The 27,129-nt window shown below is 34.6% G+C and overlaps 2 protein-coding genes across 2 annotated transcripts in view; one reads left to right on the forward strand and one right to left on the reverse strand.

The window, feature by feature from the left end:
- The window catches only part of LOC105178851 (calcium-dependent lipid-binding family protein), a 40,739-nt gene extending 22,666 nt beyond the window's left edge, over window positions 1-18,073 (reverse strand). Inside the window, 29 exon segments of the mRNA XM_088885732.1 lie at window positions 474-587; window positions 671-802; window positions 995-1,318; window positions 1,417-1,821; window positions 2,761-2,829; window positions 3,015-3,155; window positions 3,253-3,351; window positions 4,256-4,352; window positions 4,542-4,651; window positions 4,735-4,962; window positions 5,052-5,261; window positions 5,340-5,460; window positions 6,110-6,177; window positions 6,298-6,393; window positions 6,875-6,988; window positions 7,576-7,921; window positions 8,146-8,238; window positions 8,584-8,739; window positions 9,475-9,632; window positions 10,764-10,964; window positions 11,096-11,197; window positions 11,478-11,595; window positions 11,782-11,885; window positions 12,763-12,813; window positions 13,795-13,842; window positions 13,956-14,048; window positions 14,762-14,865; window positions 15,544-15,625; window positions 17,816-18,073. Coding sequence (XP_088741858.1) covers window positions 474-587; window positions 671-802; window positions 995-1,318; window positions 1,417-1,821; window positions 2,761-2,829; window positions 3,015-3,155; window positions 3,253-3,351; window positions 4,256-4,352; window positions 4,542-4,651; window positions 4,735-4,962; window positions 5,052-5,261; window positions 5,340-5,460; window positions 6,110-6,177; window positions 6,298-6,393; window positions 6,875-6,988; window positions 7,576-7,921; window positions 8,146-8,238; window positions 8,584-8,739; window positions 9,475-9,632; window positions 10,764-10,964; window positions 11,096-11,197; window positions 11,478-11,595; window positions 11,782-11,885; window positions 12,763-12,813; window positions 13,795-13,842; window positions 13,956-14,048; window positions 14,762-14,865; window positions 15,544-15,625; window positions 17,816-17,830 — 3,999 coding nt within the window. The 5' untranslated portion in view covers window positions 17,831-18,073.
- Window positions 18,074-24,181: 6,108 nt separating this feature from the next.
- LOC105178850 (Pectin lyase-like superfamily protein) lies at window positions 24,182-26,793 on the forward strand. Its single transcript, XM_011102405.3, has 6 exons — window positions 24,182-24,856; window positions 25,005-25,172; window positions 25,335-25,379; window positions 25,466-25,673; window positions 25,766-25,847; window positions 26,102-26,793. Exons 1-6 carry the CDS (start codon window positions 24,416-24,418, stop codon window positions 26,601-26,603), a joined length of 1,446 nt encoding a protein of 481 aa, XP_011100707.2. The 5' UTR covers window positions 24,182-24,415; the 3' UTR covers window positions 26,604-26,793.
- The last annotated feature ends 336 nt before the right edge of the window (window positions 26,794-27,129 follow it).

Below are 27,129 nucleotides of genomic sequence, written 5' to 3' on the forward strand. Positions count from 1 at the left end.
CTTATGTCTATTGCCAGTAATAGAAAATGATAGCAATCTCTTGGCATTTGTCTGTGATAAATAATGGGATAAATGAAATATAGCAACTAATATACATGCACAACGAATTGATGCCAAATTACACTCAGTAATGCACTTATATTGTAACACAGCATGAGCAATAAAAGAATAGCACATTGATTGCAAATATTACACTTAATAACCCAACTGTTCTCTTGAAAATGACACCTGTATTAGCCCAATTTCTTCAATATCAGAGTAATCAGAGCTACTGACAAAAATAAAAGTAAACAACAGAATATAAGGCAAATATTAAACACTGTCGGAATGAGTTTCGGCTGTATTACAGTTCATTGATGTTGCAAGCTCGAGTAACAACTATAAAAGCTTTGCATGACATGAAGAAATTGAACAGACCAGCATATACTGTTTGCACACTGTAACAATATAGAAATATAGAGCCAAAAATGTACCTCCTGGACGAATCTGTAAAGAAAAACAATGCGAACAGCAGAAAGCCGGCCACTCAAACTATAATCATATCCTTCATAATCATCATCTTCAATGCTGTAGGAATTGAATGTAAACTGGAGAAGGCCAAAGGTTAACAGATAGTAGTTGGAAACAATGTAAGAGCAAAAAGGTTTTTCTGTGCAAAATTATTAATTACCTGTATTAGGGATTCAGCTTCTTGGTTCCGCAAATCACAAAGCCAACCCCAACAGTGATCAGACCCAAGTGACAGATCACGCAGTCTAAAGTTTCCTAAAGTACCCTCGATAGAAATTGAACTTGGATGAATCTGAATAAAGTAAAAACTTGCTTATGATGATTATTCGGTGACTCAGAAACTAAAAGGGACAAAGGACAATAACTCAATTTGAAATATGCATAATTGCAACTCATTCAGTAAAAAATAAACATATACATACACACACAAACACAGCTATAGGATCTCTTGATGCATCCAAAACTAGAGAAGGATTTATAGTACCTTAATATCCAAAAGAAAACTTTCTTGCACGAACATGGCAAGTTGAGCACCATCCTCCTTATTAAGAAACATGGTAACGCTATCAACATTCATGTTCAAATGAAAAACGACACGACCTTTCCCATACCCCAGTAATCCCGTGACGCCTGACGCATGTCCATGTTCTTCAGTCTTGTCTTTGTTTCCTGGAGTGTCTTCATCAGGACTTTCATTTGTACCACTAACCCCTCTATCTGCAGAGCTTAGGTCAAAACCAAAGTTGATCAAAGCAACAAGAGTAGGCCGGTTGCAATAGAATTCCAATTTCGACATCTGAATACTCATCTGAAAAGTTCACAACATAATTCAGAAACCAAAATGTAGAGGATTTAATATCAAAGTATCTAATTCTTTTCTTCCACATTTCTCCCTCAGATGGTTACCTGTGTATCTATACCATCATAATCAGGAGAACCAGGATTCCTTGTCAAGAATGTAACAGACACAAAATCAGAATCATCAGAGCTCATTGCCTCATAGAAGACATCATTGGAAATACTTTTTACCCTAGAGAGATCCTTCTCATGGATTTCAGCAGTGTCATGCAAAGTCAAGAAATCAGGCAAAGCATCTGTGAAGATATCATCCTCATCAACTGTTACTTCAAACAGGTCCTTCTCTTGAGGTTCTAAAATATTAGGGGAGCTAGGAGAATGCTGATCCATGGACACTGAACGAGCTAAATACTGTGAGTGTGTAGTCACAGATCCCCGAAGTTCATCCATAATTTTCAAAGAATTGAGCTTCATTTTTAAGGTCAAGTCACTTGTACAACTAGAGACATGGACCTGGCGACAATTGGAAAAACAATATTAAGACAAGAACGAAAAATGTCTCTACGAGAAGAAGAAACATGATATTTTCCAAGAAGTTGGTAAATTTGAAAAAATATGAAGTCATGAACATGGCAGTTACCCCTGTTCTATGTGCTGATTGGCATGTAAAAGCATACACCAAAAAGTTATCTTCTTGTGAGTGAAGATAATCAAACAGAGTGCGTTAGATCAGAGTACACAGTACAGAAAATAAATAAATCAACCAGCATTTACCAAACAGTTAACTTCATATAGGACTTCTAAGAGTACAAATGAAGCAAACATCAAGGAGCTAATGTATAAACAGACACATTTTAAATAAGGGATGCTTCTCAAAGTGGAAAACAGAAATAAACTGGAATTTATGATTCTAATTAGAAATGTACAATATCCTAACATGATTATAGCTGTTCTTCAATCAACCAAATGAGTATTTTGAAGCCTCCATGCACATGGAGGCATGTCACTGGAGAATAACAATGTCCTTTGAAGTGCTAATCAGAAATCATGCATTCATGAAAAAATGATGATTCAGTCCAGTGTTAATGCTTTAGAAAATAGCTTAACAGACCCATTAATGAAAACACTGTACCAACTGTTAAGGATGAAGACAAGTATCATCTTACTCATTATCAACTGTGCATTCTAAAGAAAGAAAGCAATGTGAACGCTACAGAAGACCATGCGTGGTGCATCGTTCCAGATGGCAACTCAGTTGGTATTGTATCAATGTGCTGTCTGCTGTGTATTTTAAACATTATAGATCCCTTTCTCTTACTTAATTTCCCATATTTCTCATTAAAGAACACACACTTCCAGTAAGTTGATAAGAATCTGCAACGCAGCTTAAGCTTCATGTAAAACTCATGCTCCAGGCTGAACAAAATTCAGCTTAGTGTTACACAAACAAACCTTCCCTCCACCAGCAAGAACTTCGAGGATGAGCTTCTCATGTGTCCTCTCATGCTCCTCATCTCCAAGCTGAAAATAGAGAATAAAAGAAAATAACAAGAAGTTATGGTAAAATGACAATTTTCAGGTAGGCCAAACGAAAAACAACGTCCAAGTTCAAGGAAATAGAAGCCCAGAGTAACTATTTGCAATTAAGAAGGCAGTAAAGTTACATAAGTACATCTAAAAACAAGCAATTTAGGATACCCACTGACCTTTCCATATAATGACAATTTAGTTTCTACCACTGTTCCATTGACAACAAGATCAGCTGCTCTTGCATTATTGGCCCGAGATTCAGCAAACTCTAGTTGATCATCTCTTAGTTCATCAAGTATATTAACTGAAGGAGGGGCCTTCATCCAAATAAACAGACAGTAACATTACATAATGGGTACTTCTGTTGTCAGGTGAGAGATTTCATTAACAAAGGCAATGATTTTGATGTCTTACAGAAGCTCGGTATGTACTTTGTACAAGTGCCCTCAACCAAGTTGACTTATCCTCCTCACTTCGAAACTCCAGTATCAGAGTACTAAAAGACCCCAGAGCCTTGTTTGCAAAAGAAAAAATAGTATAAGAAAAGAGAGGATATTATTTGCTTAATAAGTTCTAACATAACAAAAGGCATGATATAAGGATCACACTGATAAAGATATAAAATAGAAATTTCCAGTTTATAATATCTTCCATCACACAAAGAACAGTACTTCTCAATCTTAAATTTAGTAAAAGTAACTCCCATTCACAAAATGGAAGGATGATATGATGTAACTGATCACAATTCCGCACCACATTACCAACAGCACTCATACACATAAAAGAACTCACCAATGATGGGTATAAAAGATTTCCAAAAGAAACAGTTTATACAAGAACTTTGTTAGTCAGAATACTTAACAGCAATTTCTCAGGAACTAACAAATGAAGCTGCACACCCAAGGGAAAGGAAACACTAACTTTTTACGAGGAAAGGTGGTGGAAAAGAATATATAGTTGTAGCATGTGCATCAAGGTAGAAAACAATAAAAAATAGCGAAATGTGCATCCTAAACATAACATGCTTTAGCAAATCAAAATATTTCCTCCCTGTCATTATCATTAAAGTCTCACGTTACTCTTTCCAACAGATTAGTTCTTGTCTTTTTTCTTTCAAAGAAATAGCAAGTTTCTTACCTTCCATACATAAGAATCTTCTTTTCTGCTTTATAACAACAGACTCTTCACCTCTTTCTCTATGAGTAAAGAAAACATAGTAACCATACAACCCAGTACAACAATTCCCACAAAATGCCAGAAGCCATCTACGCTCCACACCAGTCAATCCCCCAAGAAGATTAAAAATATTGACACATTTTTTAAGGCAAAAAAATTAATAAGGTGCAATTAAAGGACAGTCATTGCTTAAGGATGTTAGAAAAGTGCTGTTTTTCTAATGTCACTGGAAATCACCAACCTTTTTTATATCCATGCCTCTGGTGCTCAAAGCAATACAAAATGGCGAACCACCAACATTTGTTGGAGGAACATCATATACTTGTTTACCAGCCATGCTGCAGAACCAGAATTGGACAGGATAAAAAAGGATCATATTAGATCAAACATTTTCCCAATCTGAAAACAGGCAATAAGATCAAATTACTATAAAACCCGTGAATGTGCCGATGGTTCACCCAATTTTATTCAAGGAGGAGGAATCATAATAATATAGACAAAAAGAATGGAGAAATGAAATGGTAGACCTTGAGCAACGTTGATAGCTCCGCGAAGATTCAGATTCCAACACATAAAGGATTAATCCAGATAAGACAAGAAAACATGGTTGCCAGGCAGCAATTGAATAGCCAATTCCCTGCATAAAAATAATATAACAAACTGATTCACAGCACTAGCAACTAACTAGCACATCACATAGATTTCAAGGTATTAACATACCTTCCAAACAAGAATTCTGGCCTCAGTTGCCAGATCTAGGGGACTCCAGGGGACACGACCAGTTTGAGAGTTTTCTATTGTATGTTGCTCATCATTAGGTGTTGCACCATTGAATAAATTCAGCAATTCATTAAGCCTGAAATATCTGTCAGGAGAAAAGTGTATTCCAAGGCTTGGGATTTGGACAGATATGCGCGTTGATGGATGGCTTGGATGAGGTACCTTAATCTTAGTGGCCAAAAATTGTACATTAATATAATGATTTAAGACCCCAAAAAACACTTAAAAAGAATGATAAACCAATTCATGAAATATACCTGATCGACAATTACAGACATTCCACACCTATCGATAAGAGAATAGAATTTGTCAGCAACTTCAGAATTGGGAGCAATAGGAGGTTGGGATGCCCAATTGAAAGACTGATTCTCAGAACTAGAAGCTGTAAAGAATGCCGCAATATCCCTTCCAGTAATATGAAAAGTAGAATACAGACTGTGCCCATGGTCGTGGAATTGACCATCCTCCTGTTATGCAGATAAAATTAGTTGACTGAATCTAGAATGTCATATGAGCAAATGTGAAATGAATAGAAATCAACCTACCCTTGTTTGTAAAGTGAAATGACCGAAATCTAATAGAAGAAGGCTGTCATTTCCAGTGGAGGTTGAAGATCTTATAGGAACTCTAACTTTGGGAGCATCAAGATCAATGTCAAGAGCAAATCTGATGATATCAAGAATAAAGCATCAAGTTTCTCTAGAATTCAAACCATCTTAACAAATAATTTATGTTACCATACAGGCCTCGAAAATTGATTTCCATCAAAATTGATGTATTATTTATGATATGTATTAGCAAATTCAAGAACACATGAACTATGCCTATCCAATCTTTTTACACACCAGAAAAATTACAAACAATCTGTGCAGATCCAGAGAATTGACAGGAAGAGAGAGATAGAGAGAGACACCTGGCCCAAGGACAAGAACTTAAATCTGAATTCATTCATATAACAAACTAATAAAGCTTCAGTGCCCCTATGCACATTACAAATGCAGGCTAAGAAGTAGTTTAAGTAAAAAAAATTCAGCTTGAAGTACTATGGTCAAAAGGAAAATTATAGCAAGAGATCCGGAACTGCGACTATCTGAATTTGGAATCCATATCTGAAATTCTGGCCAATTAACTACGTTCATTTCAAAATCTTTCTTTTAGTAAATGTACTGTGCTTCATGCAACCAGAGTAACATTTGGAAAATTCCCATACAACTTAAAAAGATAACAAAGACTAATTGAAGTTATATAAATTGAGCTAATGCATCACATGAATAACAAAGGTGATTCTTCCAGTTAATAAATATTAGAAGTTAACCTGCTCTGTTCTTCTAAGACCATTTGAAATTGCTCCTGAGCTCTCCGGGTCACTTCTTCAATTTTATGCTGTCCATTATATTAATATTCAAAATTTAGCTTCCAACAGCAAAAATGATATTTGAAGTGATCAGTCTACTAAAGGATAAGTTCCTCAAAGCAAAGCTTGTGAATTATGAAAGATCCTACCTGCAAAGCAGTTGCAGTTTCCAACGCAAGAGTAGGACTAACAGCACTGCTTCTCTTCACGAAATGTAGAAAGCGATTATAACTTTCCACAAGAACCTATAAATTGAGTGCCAAGAGGGGAAGAGAGGTTACAAGAGAATCTGAATAATAACTGCAGTAAAGAATAATGAAGGATGGAACATGGGATAAGACTTCAGCATAGATGAATTAATGGAATTCCTTTATCGATAAATACAACAATGTACTACAAGAAATAATCAATCCAGAGGAGCCACAGATACAGAATCATTATCCATCTCCAATATTCAGGCCGGAACAAAATAACACTGAGGCATAATAAACCCTAATTTATTAAAAAGGAAAATGAAGCGAGCATAAATTTTCAGCAAAAGCTTATCCATCATTTTCATTTTGTGATGCAACAAACAATATAAACTGTTCACATGTGTTGCTTTTCAGTACCTATCCAAAAAATTGTTCTTCTACATCGCAATAAGTAACAAAAGGCAGGAAGGTGGTAACAAACAAGTTGATCCAGGATCAAGCACATATTGAAGAGAAATACTTAGCAAACTACCGTAACATGACAAGTCGAAATTGTTGCTGACAGCCGCCAATCTACATTTTCTCCAGCTGGAGAATGAACGAAACTAGCTTGCAATGCATTCACCTTCTGCTCATTGGAGACACTCTGTGGCCAAAAGTGAAATCAGCAAATACCCGACAAAATTGAATGAACTCCAACCGTAGTCCCAAGTAAGAAAAGTGAAGGATTTTTAGCCACCCGTAGGACTAGACAAAATAAAATGATATACAATCTACAAATTGAATTAAGAATCTAGTTTCTAAAGATACAAAACAGAGTACCACAGAACAAATGCAGGGATACTGTTACAAAGTAGTGGCCGGGACACATGACATTTTGGCATATGCTTTATGGCTGATATATGGTGTTGAGTCCATTTGGATCCAGATATGTTTAGTGATGTACAGCAAAACTTTATTTCAATTTAACCAAGATCTTTATAATTCATTTATTTCCCTCCATGCCAGCTTGTTTTGGTTTGGGTGCATTTCATGTAACCGGCTTGCATAGTCTTGGAATAAGGGTGTCCAAATAATTAAAAAACACATTCTACACATCATTTGGATGTCAACTGTATTGGTGGGTTACTGAAGCACAAACAAGGAGAAAATCATTGCAGATTTCCAAAACACAGAGGCAATAAGTATGTTGGTTGGCCAAAAGCTCAATTACAAAAGTACAAGAGGACAAACCTGGGCAAGAGATCCTTCAGGAGAAGAAAATCCATAATATTGCAACGTTACATCACATTGGGTGCTCCGATGTTTAAGCTTAGTGGAAACATTAAGATTTTCAAATCTACCACAAACGATCTCAGTATCATTAATATTAACAATCCTAGCAGCTGCTTTACTGATAGATACAACTATCATATAGTGTATCATGTTCACACCCTTTCCAGCGTGAGCCAAATCCTCATCTGGCTGGTAGCTTAGCAGCTTATTGACCGCTTCCCATTCCTCCTTAGTCAATCTCTCTTCCACTGACCGAGATACATTCGAAGTGTCAATTGCAGAGTCGTCATCGGAAGTGCTTCGCCTGCTTGACAAGACCCAATTAATACTAAAAGCATCCATTGACAACAAATAAGCAAGTGTTTAAGATGTGATTTGTGATGCATATAACTTCTGAAGCTAATGCATTTACAGTTGCTTTAACAATATATGAAGAAATTAAGCAAAATCTCCTAACAATTCATGGAAGGGAAGTACAGCAGGAGGTAATACTAGATGAAAGAAAATGATTGACTAAAATGAACAGACCATCTCAAGGAAAACCAGCTGCCTTTTCTTAGCATTCTCTGCTCGGCTGCTTCCTTCGACTTTACTGATTCAACCTTTGCATGGGCAAGAAACCTAAATAACAATCAGCAGAAGAGATTATCACTCAACTTCACAATGATAATGATAGAAAAGAGTGTCAACATCCAAAACCAGCCAAGGAAACCCAACCTAAAAGTTCAAACAAAACTGAATGTACAGATCTCAGATGTATACAAACCATCACATGAAATAATCAAAAGCAAGCAGAAAACATTATGGACCAAACTTAATATAGAGGATATAACAATATCTCTGATCAATATGAGGATTTACATGAGCACGAAAAACATAGAGCACTCTTCCAATCATTTTTTTCTTCTATACATTTGTAAACATATTTGTGGTAAAAACCACTGTTCAGTGAACTTCTAAATATACCTCCATAGTAAAATAACTTTGGGATCCAGGTCTTTTTCAATGTCTCTTATTTCAGAATTATCTACATTTAACCGCTGCAAAGAATCAGCATATAATTGCACATATCGTCTACGAAGATGACATAAATGCTGGATTTGCTCCCAAGAGAACCGGTAGCTGCAGGGATATAAAAACAAGATAAATTAGTTCTAGGAAAACAGAATATTGACTGAATGGAGTATTAGATCGGATGACAACATGAAGGTGCGGAATGACTAACTAGTATTCCTAGTATATATCCATTATAATAGTGAGGACAAGAAGAAATCTGGTAGTTCCAAAATTAAGTACTTAACATCTAGGTGGACATAAAAATACTGAAACTGGATTCTCGATTTATATATGCCCTAACAGACAACCATCGAGTTATCAAACAAATAATATTTCATAAAGTCATTTCATTTTCACAAATATACTGGCAAATTTTTAACTATTACTGCATGAAATAGTTATTATAGTAGCCTTCAGCATAACTAGACATGCTTTGCTTGAAACTTTAGAACCTAGGTTTTTCAATTTTACTGCCATACTACATTGTTAAATCTTTTTTGTTATAAAACGCATTAATTGCATAGCATCTCCTAATCCCAGCATGCATGCACACACGTGCAAGTAAACATACCAATGTCCATAAAACATTTATGCTTTTTTAAGTCCATACCGATTTAAATAAAATACAGTCCCTTAAAATGTTGGACTCAGTTTACATGAGACTCTACTCTGTCAGATATTACTCTTAAATGTTACCAACTGAAACGCATAACATAAACATTGCATATTTTCAGTTTTAAGTGTTGGACGTCACTTTCAGATATCATAGTCGATTATTTTGCATTTCTAAAACAAAATTACCACATCTTCTTCTGCTGCAACCCAGCTTGAGCAGCATAACGCCACCATAAGGCGGCACCCCCTGAAACTGGTAGTCCGGGTCTTAAATGATAGACTTCGACATGTTTCCTGTAAGTCGATATGACCTCCACAAGTTTAATCCAGTCATGATACTGAGCCTGAAACAAAGAGCAGATAGTTTAAATGCTTGTTACATTTTGAAACTGGACAGAAATATCAAACAAGTCCCCCAAAATGTCTTTAAAACATTGATGACTTTTCTGTTCATGCTAGGCAAAACAAGGATGGTGAGGAAGAAGAGAAAGTTGGTTCATGAGTAGAGTGGCAAGGAGGTGCTCAAAAATTGTAAGAATGTGAGAGTGCAATGTTTATTAAACAAGATTGTCCCTGGCACAGACAGCAGCGGTGGCAGAGGAAGTAGAAAATCTTTTGCTTGAACACATCCTTAGCTTTTATAGGTAGAGATGACTTAATATCCATAAACAAATATAGGTAAGATCTTTGTCTCACCCTATCTTCAATTTGCTCTACCATCAAGAAAATGTGACATACATAGATGTATATATAATAAAACACAAATATAGAGGCTATCCAAGTAAGCACATGTATGGACATATTTGGATAGCCTCTTTGAATTTTATTTTGCCACGCAAGAATTTTTTCTTTTTATTGTTTATTTCAGTTTTGACAAGTATATGATTTATTTTTATCCAAAAGATTTACAAACTTGTTTATAAATTTCGTTAGTAATATAATTTAAAATTTATTTTGATATATAATAATACTTATATATTTTTATATCTATTGATCACTTTAATTTGGAATCTTGAATAATTTACCATCACTCATTTTATTTTAAAGTTTGACTCATTTATAATTTTTATTTATTTGTTCACCTTTTCCACACATATTCCTATTTGCTTTGGCTGCCATGTTAGAGATGCCTCTTTGAATTTTATTTTGCTACTTAAAAAAGTATATTGTTTAATTTTATCCAAAAGATTCACTCATTTTAGGTAAATTAGTTAGGAAAAAAAATTAGGTTTGATCTTTATATGCAATATACATTTGTATTTTTATACTTATTAATTACTTACATTTTAAATTTTAGATTATTTATTGTTTCATATTTTTCAATTTTACAATTTAAGTTATTCCTAATTCTATTTATTTATTCTTTTAAAAATATAATCCTCTGTGCCTTGGCATGGGGTGATAACTAGATAAGTATAAACAATCGTAAACATACCATGCAGAACCTTGAAACAATATGAAGTCAAGATTCATACCTCTGTAATTGTCAAAGAAACATCAGGGATGACAAGAGAAGCCTTCTCAAAAGGTACACTTGAATCATTTCTTTCCTGGTTTCCTAGACGATGGTATTTAAGAACACCGTTGATTGGCGAAACTAAGTAGCGTCGGTCTTGAGCCCAGGGGGACGCCCGGCTGCTACCTTTTGAAGATTCATTAATGCCATCTTCAAAGATCTAAATAACAACATAAACAAAGATATAAGGAAAATAAATAAAACGCGACACTAACTCCCAGAAATAGGTCATTTTGTTAACGCAATTCAAAGAGAGAACAAGAGATGAATAGCTTCAAAAAAACAATGTACCTCAATCCATTCCCGAGGGCTAAGATCCTCCCATCTCTTATCCAACTGCCAGGGACCACGATTGGAATCATGATACATAGCAAGCCTTTCAAGTTGCAATGACTATAACAGAACCACAAAGAAGGCAAAAGAAAAATTAGGATTTTCAGCACCGGTGATACTCAAGGATACTCTTATACTTACTCAAACAAGGGAAATCCAGGACATTTAAAAGCTATCGTGAAGAGGAATATCGTAATTTCACGATGGTATTCTCTGTATTCAGACGTGTGAAATTCACATTAACTTTATCTTTAGTACCACTCTACAGGTAAAACTTATCTTCACTTAAGCGGACAAATCCAAAAGAAGACTATGTCACAAGGAATAATACAAAGCATACCTTTCGCAATTTATCTAAAGCACCACTTGTATCGAACGTTTCATTTCCCTGCTCATCCATGGTAACAGCAGCAAGCTTCGCAAGGGTAATGCCACAACAAAATGGATGTCCTGGATTGCTGAGATTAAACATATTGAGAGATATGAGAAAGCAAAAGCCCATATATCATAACCCAGAGACAGACAAAATCATGCTTAATCACTTCGGCAAACAGTTCATAGATTTAAAAAGGGATAGTAACATCAAGTACAGAAATCAATTGAACTCATAAAAAGGAATTGTGTCGACTCAAGTATAGACCAACCTCAAGGAATCTTCGTATCTGATATGAACATTGCTAATAGAAATCTTGAGGTTGCCGATAATTGTAGCAATTAGTGAACCCAGCCAAGAATTTCCAGCTGGTGGCTGCAAAAAGTCGCAAATTTATTGTAAAAATTATAGGTGAAACTGCACAAAGATATACATGCATGGAACTATTTGATAATCTTAGAACTATAACACTTAGACACAAAGCAGAACTCGAAGACCTCAACAAGAAAAGAGTATTTGGCGAACTATACAACAATTGCAAAACAAAAAGTAATGCAGTCAATTGCCAGAAGACAGTTTTTCTGTTTGCAAGCACTGAGAATCTTTGTATGTTATCCATCATTTAACTAACAAAGGATCATGCAGTTAACTGCCATGAGATATATCTTCAGTTAACAAGCATTAATCATTTTTTTAATCATTTACCAATCATATAATATCAAGTACATAAATATGTAATTAACGGATTTAAGAACCCTGTCTTCATATTTTTCCTTTATTCTCCTGTTATTCCATCTCTGTATGCAAACCAAATTTAAAGTGGGCCATTCTCCAGTTATCAAGACTCTGACTCATTAAAGAATGATGAGTGTAATAGACTTACTGAATGCTATCTAAAAATCTCAAAAGAAGCAATTGACAAGGAAAGAAGAGCAAAGAAAAGTGAAAACGATAAGAGAAGCCCCTACCTTGGGATAAAGAAATGATAGAGCTAATAAATTATACCCTTTTATCCAACTCCCCTAAGAAAATTTCATTCTTGAATTATACATGTCGAAAGAAACAGAACACCGCTGAAAGAATAACTGCAAAACATTCGGCCATACCCCAGGGACATACAGAGTACTCCAGTATTGATCTAACACAACAGTGATGTAGCAGGATGGCAGGGAACTTAAGCAACCACACAAAGTCCAAATGGAATAAATATAATTCTAAACGCAAAGAAAAAAATACAGTGTGAAGTGCATACATTTCCTGGCTTTGATCTTGATATTGCTTCTAGTGTTGCTGATTCTGCTTCCTGAATTTTGAGAAAACAACATCAATTACATAGAGAAAGACACAGAAGATAAGAAAATAATCATTACAAAGATTGAGCTGCTCTTATGCAAACATTAAGTTGTTTGAGAAATAATATAAGGGTGTGTTGAAATTCTTTTGAGCTCCAAGAAAGCCCTTTTACAACAGAAACAATTCTGAAGAGCATGTAATCAAAGTCTTCAAATTTTAAATATAAATCTGGACTGTTCAAGTGTGTGAGAGGGAAATTCAGTAATTTGGGAGGATATGTATCCATAATATCTTGCAGAACGTTTCAATTCATTAAGATGACAAGAGTAAACAGAAAGGAGCAAAATACAGAACACATAGATCAACAGAACAGTTCTCTCCATCGACATAGTGCTCGCCATAATCGCACCATGTTCAAGCAGTCTAAGCTTTAGTTCATTACAACAAAACAGGCACCCAGTAAACAAGAAAATCTATTTACGATGGTACACTTAAAAACTTGACTATTTTGAGATCCAGATTAACCATGTTGCACTAGCAAATGTCAAGCGATCCATCTGCGCATGTATCAAAAAGACAATGAGCAAATACAATCACCTGATTCTCTATATATTGTACCCAAAAAGATATCACTAAGACAATTAGGTAACACCAGTGGCTATAAATATCTTTACTGTAAAAGGGAATTATCTTGGGAACGGTGATGTAATTAGGAACTGGGTCATGGAAGCTGAAAGTAGTTCACAAGATAAAAAGAACTTTAAGATTCCAACTTTGTAATTCGGAAGAGAGAAAAGATGAAAAGATGAGAGAGATTAAAGAACAAATAAAATGTCCACCAGGGCTCCAATCATCAAGATTAAAGCATAAAGATTCTAAGAGAAGATGTTTGCATAATCGTATTTCAGTTTGTTAGTCCACCATGTGTTTACTAAGACAAAATGGATCTATTCAAGCACACACCAAAAAAATATATCAAGAATTTACTCACATCAATTTGTTGTAGTTTGGCCTCAAAAAGCTTTTCCCGGTCTTCTTCCTTATAGAGAAGAAATAAGAATTGCATTAGAGGAAAAGTTTTAGTGTACTGGGAATAAATCATGCATTGTTCTATTTATTTTTCAAGAGGGATTGGCATGAAATGATTCAAACCTTCGGAGACATTCCATCAGTTGCAGTTGCAAGAATGAACACTTGATCAATAAGAACAATGACCGGCTCCTTACCAAGACTTTTCCAAGGTACCTTAAATTAAAACAAGAGAGTTCAAGAGATTATCTTTATGCAGCGTTCATCAAAACCGTAAAATAAAAAGCGGTACCTAAATTTTGGTTCAGCCAATTATGAAAAACAAAGAAGAAGCAGTTTGTTAGTCCATCATGTGACTGCTCTTAGTATTGTAGTTGGCAAATCCCTCTCTTACATAGAAAAAAAAGGGGTTGAAAACTTGAAATTCTCGTTTCACAAAGATTTATTTCTTCATTTGTTCTAAGTTTAATGTCACTTTGATTAATATATCAAGGATAGTCCACGTCATACACCAAGCATGCTCCATATATTCATGAAGGCTGTTCAACTTACATTAAATAACATGAAATCCAGAAGTTTACTGATATAAGTCACGTTATAAGACTTGAGTATTAAGTTGAATAGGAACTCATAACGTAACATGCAGAAGCAATGATATAAACCTATCGTATATGATTTGAGTTTAAACCAAGATATCATGTAAACACAACAGGGATAACCAATTGCCTCTAATTTCCAAAACTGGGAATCAACTTCTCCAAGATGATGAAGAAGATCCCTGTACCTAACCAGAGATGGGAAAGAAACAGACCATTTTTCAGATCAACTTCAGTTAACAACTCGGCCTAAATTGACATGCTTTTAGGTGACTGTATCCTCAGGGTTATTCATGAATGGCAGATAGCAAGAGAGCAACCAAACAAAGTTACCTTCAAGGTTATGGTACCAAGGAAACCAGCTTTAACAGTAACAGGAAGCTTCAATGCGTTCAATGCCTCCGCCTTTAATTTCAAGTCTTTGAGAACCACATCACCTAGAGAAAACATCAGAATATATCAAATGCCAGTGCAATATCACAGTCTTAGGCCCTATAAAGATACCAAAGCAAACAAAAGCTCCAAGAGAATTAATACATCTAGAAACTAATTAATGCCATAAAATAAAGAATAAATTAGCAAATATTTGACAGTATTAGCAAGCAACATATTTCACCGCATATCACATGACGCTAACATCATTAAAAAGGTAGCACTACCAAGCAATTTCTCTTCATGCAGCCACATAGAAATCAGTAGAAATTTAATATAAAAATTTCCTCGTAGAAATTTAATATAAAAATTTCCTCCACTCCCTAAATCTTATTAATTTTATTCTTGAAGGTCCCTTGTAGTTCTTGGAAAATTTTTCCAATTCAACATCTCAGTTCAATTTCATTGATGAGCTCTTTTTCAGCATTAAAAAAAACAAATGAGAGAGGCAAAATGTTCCCTAAATTATGGAGAGCAGGAAAAATAGATTTTTATTACCACAATGAAAATCTTCTAGTCTTGTGTCCTAACTCAAAAATCAACTTCTTTAACTTAATCATCAAACATGAACCAGCTTACCAGCAAATAAGTCAGTACAACTATCACAAAATGATACAAAAAGCTAAAGATGACTGAGATATCATACAACATACAAGGTAAAATATGCAAAGTTCCAAACATACCTTTCCACACACTGATTCGCAAGGCCTCTGCCGACAGCCCATGGACATACTCACCCAAATATTTTCGAAGCAAATGCAAAACCTAGAAGAAAATCAATCAAGAGACTGATAAATCAACACAGTTTGAGGAATCACTTAAAGGCACTTCACCCAGAATGACCAGAAGTCAGGAAAGACTTGGTCTTGAAACAAGGTTTCTTAAACTATGATATGTGAGATGATGAGATCCTCGAAAAGTTGGTGGAGAAAACCTTGGAATCATGATAGTTAAGGAGATTGGTCAAGCTAAAACAAATTACAAAAATTAAGTTTTTCTACTTCTCTACTTAGAAGACCATCAATGCACGTCTTATAGCCATGCCATCATCATAAGAGATCTAGCATCACTAACATACCAATTCATGTAACCTTCGGAAAACCATATTTTATACCTACATTATTGCAATTGGTGCCAGTATGAGAGAATTGGATATTTTCTCATGAAGCGAATAGGTTCTTTCAAAAATCATTGTCACAATTCACAAAAGACTTTTCCTAGTGGAAGTAGTGGAGATTTGCTTTCACATTTACATTTGCAAGAGTTTTCTACATCCTGAATAAATACAAAAAAATTAACACACAGTTCACTCTTTAATCTTTCCTAAAAGAAAGAGAAATGAAGTTCATATGTAAATGTTACTTTAAGTTGAAGCATAATTCATCTGGGCTTTGATGATCTCATCCGCATCTCTTGCTTTTTCTTTTGTTCTTCTGATAAAAAACTTTAGTATTGAGAAACATGAGAAAATTGTACAACTGCGGATGAGGAACTGAGGATTTCATTTCACTTCTAAAAGACATGCATAGATGGCCAGATAGATAGATATTTAGGGGCCTTCACCCCTCCCTTAATTTTATATTTGAAATGCAATCAAGTAAGAAAAAAGTAGGATAACTATGGCTAGGAAACATCATCAACTATCTCAGATATTGCAAAATTAGCAGAGTTGTATTCACTTTTCTAACAAATTTGATTGATTCCATTTACAGAGCATAACCCATTATTAAAGTTAGCTGTACAAAATTTACTAGAACTTTAATGCTTTCAGGAGCTACCTACAAGCCAACACAAAGATCAACATTACATTGAACTCACCATCCTCAAGCAATATACGAATGAATTTCTACTTTTGGTCCAACCGTCCAAGCAACTTGACCAAATAATGTGTGTCGGACTTCCTCTAAACATTGAGCAAATGAACAACATTTCCACTTCATTATGATTATCTGCCCTCTTGCAATTGCATAAACACTTAGCTGGCTCCACTCAAATACTCGATTAAAACATTTATCATAAGTGTTACACAGATGCCTGAATTACAATTATACTATTGCCCCACCAACAACCCTCCAACTGATGGTCCAAAGCCTCAAGAATAGGAATTAGCAAGAGAGCAAAATCCCTAAAGGAAAATTTATCATGCAGGGAAAAGTACTGTTCATTTGCTAGCAAACCGCTTAACCATTGCCAAAGGGAACCGGTGCATTTTCTAATTACCCTCCTCCAGGAGTCAACCTTTCATCTGCCTTCATCCTTCATCAAACCATTGGTTTTTTTGTTTGCTATCAATCGCACTGAGCCAGGTAGATTCATCAAGCACTTATAGTGACACGTACTACTTCTAAGATTTGTTTGTATACAAGAGATCATTCATATATTACTTAGGTGTACTATGACTATAATCCTTCCAAAATATATACCCAGGACAAAAGCAAACACTAAAATATGCATTTCATCCTAAAGACGCCTGTGTCTTGTGATATGCTAAGTGCTATTCATTTTCCTTTACCTTCTTAAGTCTACATTTAAGTATTCCTTTCATACATACGTACAAATTTCTGTCCCGATTTACACATCGTAATCTAGTCCCATTTAAGCACACCAAATGCAATAAAGATTCAACAAAAAAAAAAAATCTGATATTCTTAAGATTCCATTGAAACGTGTAAACGTAATAAAATCACAAGTAAATTAAACTTGCGCTTATTCCCAATTTTAGAGCACAGAAAATTCTATCTCAATAAAAACAATTGAGCAACTCATAAACCTTCATTCGCACATGTCCTCGTAATAAAATTACCAACAAACTAATAATTTCCATGTATTTGCGTCATATAAGAGTTTCTTCAAGGGGTCAGGAAAAAAAAAAACAAATAACGAAGGGGGCTAAATTTTACAGGTCCAAACAATAACTACAAAATGAACAAAAATTTGAGCCAAATAAAAACTTACGTGGGCTTCGAACATGGTGAAATATCAACCGCCGATCGCTTCAATCGACGAGTTTCACAATTTAATTTGAGCAAAATCTAATGATCGCCGACGAAATACGGCCATTGATTAGCACACAGCAAATAGCCGATGATTGAAATAATCAATTTCTATTAGCTATGATTTGAAATGGGTGAAGAATTAGAGAGGAGTTTTCGTGTGTGTGTGTGCGCGCGCGCGTGAGGGACGGTGGTGGGGTCTCCAGGTGCTGTGACTTGTAAGCATAGAGCCGGTCCTTTTTGGAAACATTTGCGGATTGCAGGGCAACGGGTCCGGTCGGGTCGAAACCGGTAATCAGGGCTGGAGTTGGGCTGGATACTTGTGGGCCAATAAGGCTCTGGTCATTTATTGGGAATGGAATGTTTTTAACTACTTAGACCTGTTTCAGTACCAGATCCAATCCAAATCATAAATTCTCAAGAGGCCTTCATCTTTTATTTTATGACTACTAACCCATACTGATATAAGAAATAAAAAACAAAACAAAAAAAAAATCATTCATAATTTTAAACTATTAATTATACCCTTAATTATTATTATAATTATTTGTTTATTTTAATTAATTCACGTTATTTTTTAACTTCCAATATACTATTATCGCTTGCTTTACTTTTAATTATATGTTGATTTTTTTTTTAAATCTATATTGTATCTATTTGATTATATGAGCATAAGAATTGTGCACAAAGATAGCTAGTAAATCAATCACTGAGAGGGTAATTTACTTTATTTTAAAATTGATGAGGAGATGCACCCTAGAAATATTAGATTGGGTTCACAAACAAAATAGGTCAGTCTAACTGGCACATCAGCAAGGAGGAAAGACTCACAGACTTACCTTCTGTTTTACTCATAGTAAGACACATCATCCTAAAAGATCTCCATGTGGTTCTTAGTAAATTGATGGCAAATGAGTTAGAAATCCACGGATAATTAATTTTTGAATTTTCAAACAGACATGGCAAGACTTTTCCACTTATTGTATCTCAGTCAAATTAATTTCATATAACGAAAGCCAACTCAAAGGGCTTTCAATTAGCGTAGGACTCTCCTTAACAACCCTCTTATATCCTACTATATACACATTTATTAATAGAGGTCTTGTGCAGTCATTTGGTAAAATCAACTATCATTCTCAACCCTCACTTATTCTCAATATCTTCACTCGATTTTTAATTTATTATGAACTTACATTTCGTACTTCATACCAAAATATATTACTTTATTATCATATTTTATCATTATTCTCACTTTAATTCAAATTCGTTTTTAATTTCTTTGCTGAACTGTTACCAACTTAAGCATCGGAGCGTAAACTTTTGTTTTGTAGAGTTAGTCCCCATTGATCTTAAATTTTTTTTTTAAGATCCTTTAACTTTGTCGTATGATAAAAAATTTGATACGCATCGTTGCTTATTCATAATATTACATGTGGTTGCATATATTTTTTCCCTCTAAATATTATTTTAAAATAGTTAATTTACAAGTTGATGTGGTTAATAAAATGCCATTGTCATGATCGTACATACTAAGCTAGATTTGAGTTGAATATACATATATATATATCCTAATAATCGACTTCACACGTAGTGATGCTAATTAACCCTAATGTTTTATTATACATATGTAGACCAAATCAAATAATTAATGTAAGGGAAGTGAGAGGCCTTAATTAATGGTGCAAAAATAACTTGAAGTTAGTTTGTTTGCTAAAATGTGATACTGCACTGGAAAAACACATCTTCAAACTTTTGGTTTCTAGCAACTTAAAATTAGAAAATAGCAATTAAAACTAGTAAACAAAAGTGTTGTTTGGAGAGCTGGTAAGGGCGAAGGTGCAATTGTTGGGGTGCGGCAGGGTAGGTCTTGAGTACTTCCGCCGACAACTTGTGATCGAAAACACCCCGTAACAGAAACCACATGCCAAATAGCCCCACATTTTATGGTACGAAGAGAATTATTGTCAAGTTTGAAGGTTTTGAGATATAATTACAAGACCACTGCAGACTGCAACAGTGTAAAACCGATCACACGTAAATAACATCAGTAAGTAAAATTAACCAATATTATTTGTTGTTCACAAGCACAATATATTTATACATATAATTTAGGATATGATGATGTGCATTACGAAAATGAAGAGTTAAAGCACCAAGGAGATGCTTTTACGTACTGCATGCGCCTAATTATGTATTAATTATTATTAATTAGCGGTGAACCTCAACCTCAAGATCTCCAACCCGTGATTACACTTTTTTAAGACATGGAAAATTGATACAATTTGTTATGATGATGAGGCAGGTGGCAGGAGGAGCAACATTCCAAACCTGGCCACACCCACACGTGCCTCCAAAGTAAAATGGCTGTTGCACATCTCTTTAACCACTTGGTCTTGTTGTTGTTGTGCTCCTCTCCGAATCTATATCACAAACATGAATCAGATATCACTTACTTGGTTTTCTTGTTGTTGTGCTTCACGTCGAACCCATATTACAAACATGAATCAGATATCACTTACTTGATCTTGTTGTTGTTGTGTTCATCTCCGAACCCAAATCACAAATATGAATCAGACATCACTTACTTAGTCTTCTTGTTGTTGTGCTCCTCTCCAAATCCAAGTTACAAACATGATTCGAATCCAAACATGAATCAGACATTACTTACTTAATCTTCTTGTTGTTGTGCTTATCTCTGAACTCAAATCACAAACATAAATCAGACATCTATTGAGCATAAAAAAGCCATTTAAATTAAGTTCATTAATTCTTCAATTAGTATTGCATTTTATAAATTGGGTGAGACATTAGGATTTTCAATGAAATAACATAATAATTTATTGACAATATCACCCCTAGAGTCGCGTCGCGTCACGTCACAACAATATTGTACTAATAATTATATACATATGCTTAAAAGTCTCATCATCAACTCATTCATCCTCTCGTGACCGCATACACGTGACAGGTTAAGACAACATTGTCATGCATACAACAACTATTGCAAGCTCTTTCACATCCAATTAACATGTATATGAATCAAATCAAAAATCATATTCCAATCGCTCTTGCAATTCAGTTCATATACATATATGATTAAGCTGGTTTCTTTATTCTTGATATTATGCATAGATTAAATTACATCAAGCTTTCAATTATGTTTAATATAATTATAAATACTTTTTTATTATTTTACTTATCTTATAATTAATTTATATCCGATCAAATCTAATTTGAGTTAGAATTACCCATCAACTGATTTACTACACCTCTATAAATTCTTACGTGTTCAGATTAAAAACTATCGATCCTTGTGGAGAAGAATTGGGAGTGGTGAATAATGAAGCGTTCATCCAACAAACTCACGGCCGTTATTGAAGGACTCGTAAAGGTATTATGTAGAGGTTTCTTTCTTGTCAATGTTAATTTATTGGATGTTATTTAGTTTGTTTTAGTGACTGGAATAAAAAATAACTATTGACTATAATTTTAATCATTAGAATTAAAAATTATTTATCATAATTTTTATTGACCACGATTCAATAAAATCGATGCAAAAACATAAAAAATTTTCATCAAGAAAAAGTCTTTTGCCGTGTCTAATAGCTATGGTAAAAATATTTACCATAACTTTTAGCCACAATTGCAGATATCACGGCCGTAGTCAACGACTATTTGCTACAGTTATTGAGAACGATGAACATCAACTTTTTCTTCACTAACAGTTTTGAAGACAATTATTTTTATTATTTTATAATTTATTGCACTGCGTATTGGTGTTTCATGTTCATATCTTTAGTTTATCCTAAAAATATCACATCCACATTCTATATAAACTTGTACATTTTTTTAATATACAAATACATCAAAATTCCCACCATTTTAATACATAAACTCCTGGTCATTTCAAGTAGCAAGTCGTGCTTTACTTTTCTCTATTATAAAAATATAATGACTCGTACATAAGCCAAGCCATCCTAATGTTAATCCTCCATCTTATGACTTATCAAAATAGTAGTAGGTACCGTAACAAGGTTGTAATTGTTAGAATTTTAAGTACGAAATAAATGAAAAAAAAAAAAAAGAAGAAGAATGATGAGTTACAAATAGGAGTGTAAATGAGTCAAACTCAAATCGAGCTCGAGCCTTGAATTTTCAACAAATTTTGTTATTATAAATAAATATTAAATATTAAATATTATTATATTAATTATAAAAAATATTGAACATATAGTACAATATTTAATTTATTATTATAAACATAAACTACTAATTAGTTAAGTAATGATATAATAAGTAAAGTCTCAAAATCATATACACATCAAATTATTAAAATACTTGCATATAATTTTGTGTAGTTATTAGTATCAATAAAATAAATAAACGTAAATTATTTTTTAAAAGTGGTTTATCTCATTATATACAAAAAAAAAAGATAAATATTTTAAACCAAAGTAGAAAAATATTGATTGATCTCATTATATATATAAATAATAAATTAACAATTAAATTATTTAAAAATTATTCAACCATCATAATCATCATCATCTCATCATTATTATTATTATTATTGTCTTTAGATTAATTCACGAGAATAACCAGATTTTAATATTAGTTTATACTATGTATCTTGCTATAAATATACACTCACAAATAGATATAAAAAATTACAAGTTAATTGTTAGGACTTGTTAATTTAAAAAAAGTATAAGAGATTACAAATGAATATTGAGATCTTACATATTCTAATTTAACATAAAATTTATGTGTGTCATATTAAGTAATTCTTTACAAAAAAAAATTACTAAATTGTTGATTAAGCTTGTTCTGTATAGAGATTAAATATATAAATAAAAGTGCCATAATGTACTATTATCTAAAATTATAATATATGATATTGATTAATAATTATAATATATGGTTAATTTCGAATATAAAACTGATATAGTATTAAATATGGAGTTAAATATATAAAAATTTGAAAAAAAGCTCGCGAGCTTATGAAGATAACATTTTGAACTCGAACTTCAAATCGAGCCTTGGTGAGGCGTCTCGATCAACTCATTTGTCATCCCTAAACCCATATAAAGTTTATAAGTTACAAACTTTATATGGGTTGTTAAAAGAAAAAAGAAATAGAATAGAGTAGTGTGAATACATGTATATATATATATATATATGTAAATTATAAAATGAGATTAGATTGGAAGTACCCGTGAATGATTTAATGGGATCCATGGTTGTCGTGAAGCTGCTACATGCTTCCTACTTCCATGGCCACAACTCGCTACACAACAACAAACACTCACGAGACTCTACAATCTTTTCGCTTTTACACCAAACCATTAGTTTCGCTTATTCCTCATCACATTAAATTGCCTCATTTCCGTTTTTTCATTTTCATTTTCACACCCAACCTCAAACACCTACACATTCATTATATCTATAGGTAGATGTATATTTCATCAATTGCATTATTAGACTTGTACTGTAACTGAATTTTCTTAATAATAGCAAGAAAGGTTGTTGCGGAACAATTACTGGTTCTAAACTATGTTCAACAAGGAATCACATGAAAATTTGGTGTAACTATGTATGTATGTATTGAATAATTTGATGAGCTTGTGAAATATAACAGTAAGATATATATATATATATATATATATATGCGTGTGTGTAAATTTTATGAATTTACAGCTGGCTTCTCCAGCAGTTAGCACACAGGGAAAAGAAGACTACACTATACAGTGCTTATTTAGAAATATGAGTAGATGGTAGAAATTAGATAATAGTAGCGTCCAATGCGATGCTGCAGTACACTAATTTGAAGAATGATGGAAATGCAGTTGTTAAAGCAAAATATGCAGTTGCTCTCCTCCATGTCTTTTTAACTCTCTCTCACATTTATTGCACAGGAAAGCGCCAAAGAGACGTCTGGTCTGGTCGCACATGTGTTTGAGGTTTGAAGAGAACCTGAAACGTGGATCATGGAGAGGCCGCGGTTCTCAAGAAAAGCAGCTCACACTCACAGCTTCTTCCCCTATAGATTATAGGCTCTATAGCATCTCATATTCACATGAGAGTATGTTGCAAATAATTTGGCCAAATACACATATATCTATATTATAATTTTCATGTGTACCCCACTAAACAACAGAAACAAAATTTGTGAGAAAGAAATTCCAGAAAAAGAACAAAACTTTGGGCTTAAACAATAGTCCCTTCTCATTGGAAAAAGTGATGCATGGATCAATGTACAGTCGACGCGTGTTGGTTTCTTTCTTTGCCCTCCGTGAACCTAAATATGTTTTTCCAAGTATAAATCAGACTCAGACTCCCAGCATCTACTTCCAGCATTAGCATATGGTTTCTTCCCACCGCCACTGAACCACTTTCTTTCACCTCTCTCAACTGTCAACTTCTCCTTCACCTTTCTTGATTCTTCCCACCACAACAATTCCTTTTTGCCATCTGTCACAAATTTTCTGGAGAAAGTCATCATCCATCCATCATTGCTGCTTCACTTCACATTCTTGTTTCTTGAATCAATTTCTTGTTCCCAATGGGAATTTTACACACCTTATCCTTGTTATTTATCACAACACCACTACTCTTATTATTACTTGAAGAAAATGTTAGTAATGTGGAAGCAAGGCATCATCATCATTTTGGGAAGAAGCAAAAGATTAAAAATTCACCCAAACTCTCCCCTGCTTATTCTCCTGCCCCTGCCCCTTCCCCTCGCTATCCTCCCTCCATTCCTTCTGACCCCAGCTATGGCCCCACTCCAACCGACTACAATTCGACCAGAAACTGCATTTTCGATGTCACAGATTTTGGGGCAATTGGAGATGGAGCCACTGACGACACTGCCGCCTTCAGGTCTGCTTGGAAGGCTGCGTGTCAAGTGGAAAACGGTGTAGTTTTCGCTCCTTCTGACCTCGTTTTCATGATCACTTCTACAATTTTTTCTGGGCCCTGTCAGCCGGGACTTGTCTTGCAGGTAACCATTATTATTATTATTACTATTATTAATCTTCTAATTCAACAATGTAGTGCATATTGAGCAAGAGGAATTCACTACTACTAGTAAGTACTAGTAATTATTTATGGTTCATTAATTAATAGTTGAGCGTGCGTGATGTGTGCAGGTGGATGGGGTGCTAATGCCGCCTGACGGACCGGATTGCTGGCCCAAATCAGATAGCAATAAGCAGTGGCTTGTGTTTTATCGGCTGGATGACATGACTTTGACTGGCACTGGAACCATTGAAGGGAACGGCCAGAAGTGGTGGGATCTCCCCTGCAAACCTCACAGGGTAAATCTTGCCTTCCACTAACAATTCATCCATATATATACCTATCTGTATAGCATACATCTATCTATCTATACGAAAAAAATAAAATATTTCCTTGGTATAAGAATTCATTAGTTGGTTATTTAGCTGACACTATAGCTATGCAACCATATGTGATTTCAGGGTCCCAATGGATCAACATTGCCCGGACCATGTGACAGTCCTGCGGTGGGTCAAAACATTTTGATGCCTCCCGGTCCTTTTTTTTTTTTTTGTTTAATTAATTAATAAAGTGACATGCTTTCCCTTTACAGCTTATTCGATTTTTTATGAGCTCCAACTTGGTGGTGAGTGGTTTGCGCATTCAAAACAGCCCCCAATTCCACATGAAATTTGATGGCTGCCAAGGCGTACTGATCGACAAGCTATCCATCTCGTCGCCTAAGTTGAGCCCCAATACAGATGGAATTCACATTGAGAACACAAAATCTGTTGGCATATACAATTCTGTTATAGGCAATGGTACGTGCGACGCGAGAGCAACTCAAACTCGAAATGACACGAATTAATTTGGAACTGCATTTTTCACTACAAATGGTTTATTTATGGAACAGGGGATGATTGCATTTCAATAGGAACAGGTTGCTCAGATGTCGATATAGAAGCCGTCACTTGTGGGCCTAGTCACGGGATCAGGTATGTGGTGTTTCCCTCGCCAATTTGCAGTTCATTAAAATTGAGACATGTACAATACCCAACTTGCTCACTTCATTTCCTTCTTTTACTCTCATTCATTCTTACAAAATTGAGTCTTCTGGAAACAAGATTTGGCACCATCTCATTATATCTTCATAATTAGTTTATGTTTATATGATTAATAATTTTCACCTAATAGTTTCAGAAGGCTCAACTCATTTGAACTTTTTCTCTGTATATATATATATGCACAGCATAGGGAGCCTCGGCGTTCAACATTCCCATGCATGTGTTTCCAACATAACAGTGCGCAACGCATTTATAAGGGACTCAGACAACGGACTGAGGATCAAGACGTGGCAAGGTGGGACGGGGTCGGTGACTGGGATATCCTTTGAGAACATTCAGATGGAAAATGTGAGAAACTGTGTCATCATCGATCAGTACTATTGCTTGACAAAGGCGTGTCGCAATGAAACCTCAGCAGTTTACCTGTCCGATGTGACCTACAGAAACATAAAGGGCACCTATGATGTGAGGAGCCCTCCAATACACTTTGCATGTAGTGACACCGTTGCCTGCACAAATATTACAATGTCGGAAGTAGAGCTTTTACCATATGAAGGTGTATTGGTAGACGACCCTTTTTGTTGGAATGCATATGGCCTACAGGAGACTCTCACTATACCTCCAATCGACTGTTTGCAAGATGGGATGCCCCTGTCCCTGGCTGAGAATTCCTCATATGCCTGCTAGAATACTTGGATTCAGACTTTTGGTATTTATAATAATATAGTATACTATAATGTATTAGCCAGCCAGCAGTATACTGTATAGTTAATATTGGTGATTTTGTTCGATTCTGCTAGTATTTTAAGGGTTGCACGGTTAGGATTCATGTCATCATTCATCCCTTTGAGATATGTTACTTTCCCTTATCGTGTGATGTGATCATATATTAGATGATATATATATATATATATATATATGTAGGCACATCTTCGGTGCTGCTACGCAATAATAATATAGACTTCTCTTTACATATATAGGGTTAAATTCATTTTGACCCATGTGATATATCAAAATATCAAAAATTCCTCTATTAAATTTTTAATATAAAAATTCACCCCATGGTACGTATAAATAATCACATCGCTACCTGATCAATTTGAGTCTATTTTTTTATAAACAATGACTAAAATATCCCCGTGTTAGGCTCCTACTCTGAAGACACTTGAGCTATAAATGACATATGAGTCGAACTATAAGAAACATGCATACA

Source organism: Sesamum indicum, linkage group LG10, assembly GCF_026168435.1.
Source record: "Sesamum indicum cultivar Baizhima isolate 11 linkage group LG10, ASM2616843v1, whole genome shotgun sequence".
In the NCBI taxonomy this organism is placed as follows: domain Eukaryota; kingdom Viridiplantae; phylum Streptophyta; class Magnoliopsida; order Lamiales; family Pedaliaceae; genus Sesamum; species Sesamum indicum.

Bases quoted from the DNA above. Each gene is read 5' to 3' on its own strand.
- LOC105178850 (XM_011102405.3), top strand. From the start codon at position 24,416: ATGGGAATTTTACACACCTTATCCTTGTTATTTATCACAACACCACTA. The intron at 25,674-25,765 runs GTACGTGCGACG...TTTATGGAACAG, and splicing joins CAATTCTGTTATAGGCAATG to GGGATGATTGCATTTCAATA. The intron at 25,848-26,101 runs GTATGTGGTGTT...ATATATGCACAG, and splicing joins GGGCCTAGTCACGGGATCAG to CATAGGGAGCCTCGGCGTTC.